At 43.1% G+C, this 4,476-nt stretch overlaps 1 protein-coding gene across 1 annotated transcript in view; it reads left to right on the forward strand.

Moving 5' to 3' along the window:
• Positions 1–4,089, forward strand: part of SARC_12199 (hypothetical protein) — a gene marked incomplete at both ends in the record, with an annotated part of 7,528 nt that extends 3,439 nt beyond the window's left edge. The window contains 5 exons of the mRNA XM_014293700.1: positions 740–965; positions 1,405–1,509; positions 2,110–2,269; positions 2,920–3,062; positions 4,006–4,089. Of these exons, the coding sequence (XP_014149175.1) occupies positions 740–965; positions 1,405–1,509; positions 2,110–2,269; positions 2,920–3,062; positions 4,006–4,089 (718 nt within the window). The remainder of the gene's footprint in view (positions 1–739; positions 966–1,404; positions 1,510–2,109; positions 2,270–2,919; positions 3,063–4,005) is intronic.
• Positions 4,090–4,476: the final 387 nt, after the last annotated feature.

Genomic DNA, 4,476 nt, shown 5'->3' on the forward strand with positions numbered 1-4,476 from the left:
CACATAAATGGTTATATACTTATATATATTTATATATATATGTGGGTACAATATATGTAGGTGCAAATGACTATGTAAGTTAAGCGATGGGAACTCCATCGAGCCTCCTGTACTCTTAGCTGGTGTTCATCTAAAGATTTATTTGGGTGCCGCTAATAATATTGGTTCTGTTTGGCTGTATACGATTTGGCTGTTAGCATTGGAAGTAGAATTTCCAGGTACATCACACACGGCTTAATCTCGGACGAATGATTACCTCAAGTAGAACTCGATCTATAATGATAATGGTACTGGCCTGACATTTCATCATCTCCCATTAACTTTGGATCATGTATGCCCGGGAACTACTCTGTTCTTGATCTGCTACTCCTTATTATTTCTCTCCTTCGAAGGCCATGCGTCTGTGGGTTGTCACCGAAGTTATCAGCGCTTTCAATGGGACAAGCCTAACAATTTATGAATGTGTGAATCATAACTGTTGGTATTTGTTGTTATCAGTGACATGTGTGAATAGTCATACATCCCCCCATACACCCTGTGAAATCAACTATCAGTGACATGTGTGAATAGCCATACTATCCCCCCATATACTCTGTGAAATCAATTATCAGTGACATGTGTGAATTGTCATACATCCCCCAATACACCCTGTCAGATTCCCAGTAAGACACCACTACCCACTCCTCATATTGACCGTATCCTGCTACCGTTTGTGCACACATGCGCCTCGACGGTGTAGGTATGCTGAGCATGCCGCAAGCAACATCCGCGCGTGGTTTGTTGATAAGGAGACCCGCATGAACCCACACATGAAGTTTGCGCAGTTGCGTACGGGCCACAAGAAGGATATAATCAATGGCGGGTTCCAGAGTGGTATCATTGAGACGAAGGACCTATACTTTGTGCTGGACACTGTTCGGCTCATCCACAGGTCGGGAAAGCTTTCGGCGGCGGAGTACAAACAGGTAGGTGCACTACGTATTCGGAAGATCGAATGCAAGGCGCTCTTATGCACTCGGTATGCATGATGTGTACGTGTATGTAGAATGTATATGTCGTGTGCACATCTGTGTATGTGTATACGTATACGTGTATACATAAAGTGTGTTCCGCGTGTCTGTGTAAGGACTTGCCAGTGCTATGGAAAACGAGAATACTAGTTGTCTGACTGATTCTGCCACGCTCTATCCATGTGTATATACATCATAGCTCCTTTCTTTCTGTGCATTGTGTTCATTAGTAGGATATTATCTCGTTGTTTGGCTGATTGTTACGCTTTCGTTGTGTGCTGTTTGCTTTTCATCACGTGTAAGCTTCACTACACAATCGCTCTGTCCCCTTGATTGGTGACTGATATCTCTGCCTCGTCTGCTTTATCATGCCTGGCTGCTTGGCTCATTGAAGGTTCAAACGTGGACAGGCGCGTTCCTCAAGTACCTCACCACCAAGAATCAAGGTGTGAACGAACGGAAGAGCAGGAACAACCACGGCACTTACTACGATGTACAGGTATGAACAAGAGATTAAACTGCACGCGTTTGTATACGTTTGTTATAATGAATTGCCGTCTACTTGCTGTACCCTGTGTTTACAAACCTTGATGTATAGACGCCAAGGGATAAGAGTTGCTCAGTATGTCCCTTCCAGCTTTGCCCACACACTAGCCGATCAGACCCTATAGGAAATCGCACCCCACACGTGGTGCATGAACATCTATCTGCAAATGAACGCATTTTAGTTCGTTCCTGTTTGCACGACTCCCGTAAGTTTAAACGTTTTCATCCAGCGTACGAATCCCCCACCCGTATCGATATCTCGCATATGTAGTTGAAGCGTTTACGCGTTTCATACTACGTTTCAAAGTATTTTATGTTCAATTCGTCAATGTATCCTTTGTAAACAACTCTTATTTTTTTTCACCTAGAATTGCACACCACATAGTGCACATCCATGTTTAATTGGTCTATGTATCATTCGTAAACGCCTCTCGTATTCAATATCACCTTAGGCATGTACGTTCATCTTTAGATGCTCTTTATATACTTCGTAAACGTCTCTCTTATTTCTCTCTTATTCGTGGTCACCCTCTTCTTTCATCGGTACCCATAGGTTGCGGCATTGGCTGCGTTTGCGGACGATGTGGTTCTATTCCGTCGGCAAATGGAGCGGAGTCGTGCGCGCGTAATTGATCAGTTTGCAATCGATGGGTCGATGCCAGATGAGATGAAGCGGCCTACACAGCTGCACTACATGCTCTTCTCTCTCCAGGGTATGTTTCGTCATGCATAGTTTGTGTTTGACTAGATGTTTCTTAGCCTTCAGAGTGTGTTATACCATGTCGGTAGTCTATTTGTGAAGACGTATTGTACGTTCGGGATATGTTGTGCCGATACTGTGTATGCGTGAGAGAGAGAGAGAGGGAGAGAGTTTGCGTCGATACGTTTCATATACACATGTGCGCCCTACCAGTACCGAACTTCTGTGCAGAGTTCGAATGGATCGTGGCTGAGCGTGCGGGATGTTGTATTCAGTTGCCGCAGCTATGAAACACAGCTCAGGCAGAGCCAATATATCAAGGAACCCTCATTATGCGGTGTATATGTGCAACCGAGCCAACAGTTTGCAGTTTCACACATTTACGTTCGGATCCAGTCACCTATCCGATCTTAATTATATAGTCCGTATGCCCTGTAGTAAGTCCTTCCCCGTTGTGTTGACCAGCGAAAACAGTGCTCAGAGGAGTCGCTTGCTGTGCCATGTTCTGAGAACATAGTGGGCTCACATATCGTACGAATATAGCTCCGCTGATAAGAGGAGGATATATACACTGCCCACAGCTACCCTTTCCATCGTGTGTCTTAGTCGGTAGGATTTAGTTCTGCCATTCGACTAACCTCTATCCCTCTGTACTCTCCGTAGGCTGGTACACTCTGGCTACGCTAGCAACCAAAGCGGGCATAGACATATATGGGTTTGTTCCCCCCGCGCACAAGGCACCCGTTCTGCGCAATGCCGCCATATTTACCGTACCGTACTTCAACGAGACGTGGACACACCACCAGGTATGTGAGGTTTAGCGTAGATTGAGACGGTTGGGACCATGTACAGGGGATACTCAGAAATACAGTGATTGATTGAAGTGTTAGTAAACCGGGAACTCAAAAATACAGCGATTGTTTGAATTGATAGTATGGCGCCGTGACGTCCTCGTGTGTGCGAGCTCTTGCTCAGCTGCACGCGGGATACTTGTGTTTCTTTAACCAGGCACGCCCCATAAGCTACACATAAACTTAATCGAATATATGTAGATATATAAATCTGGTTTAGATAGTCGCAATAAGCTATATTACTTCTATTGTACTGAATGATAAGGAAAACGTGAATTTCTGTGACTATAGGTATCGTGTCACATGTTGTGGTCAATTTGCGTGAGACCGCAAACTCTTATGTACTGAATGTAGTTGCAATATTTTCGTTGCCATATATAGAGTATATAAGCATACATATCGGTATCACATATAGTCCTGCGTCGGAGTAGAATACAAGACAACACCGTGGTAGCACATCAAGGAGGGCCGCGCCCGATCTGTGCGCATCATTGAACATGCCTTTAAAGCTATTACACGGCATTAGTCTTTATATATTTCCGACAAAAGAAATACTTTTGATCTGATTCATCGCTTGCTAGTGAGCTAACGATTTCGGCGATCTGCCTTTGGTTTTAGCAATCCCAAGCTAGATGCAACACGAGTACATACGCCCACCAACGCCAAACATCAAGCGATCAAATTTGCAATGTCGCATCCTACTAGAAAATCAACAGAAATTATCACCGAACATCAGAAAGTCTGGTCAGACAGCCAAAAAATATGAATTTTGTCAAGACATCAATCCGAGTTATAAATAGAACTCCAAATACGCCTTACCCAACTCTTATCGATCACTAATCATTTTAGCAAATTGAACCTGGATTACTAAATACCGAACTATACAACAAAATGACAGACGGAAGAGGAGGATATGGAACGTATGCTTCCTTTGTACTTCATGGCTCGCAGGCAGTACCCCGATCTCACAGTGGTCAAGTAAGTAGAGAGCACGACACGTAGCCATGTCTGACATGTGCAGCGTGAAACGCAAAACATAGAAAATACAACATACAACAGTTGATGCGTATTATGTATTGTATTGAGACATGTGAGGAAGTAATGATACGCTGGCTCACTCCGTTATTGTTCAATGTGGAATTCAGCTTTCTGGTGCAAGCGTTGTATTCCCTATCGCTTAAGTGGAAGAGCCCTCACCATATATGCTATGTGATATATATTCGTATGCAAGTTATATTAAATCTGCTTCAATATAATATATATATACACACATATATATGTATGTGTGTGTGTGTATACATATATGTATATATATATATATATATATATATATATATATATATATATATTAGTTGTAGTAGTAGTAGTA

Source organism: Sphaeroforma arctica, assembly GCF_001186125.1.
Source record: "Sphaeroforma arctica JP610 unplaced genomic scaffold supercont1.2136, whole genome shotgun sequence".
NCBI classification, from domain to species: domain Eukaryota; class Ichthyosporea; order Ichthyophonida; genus Sphaeroforma; species Sphaeroforma arctica.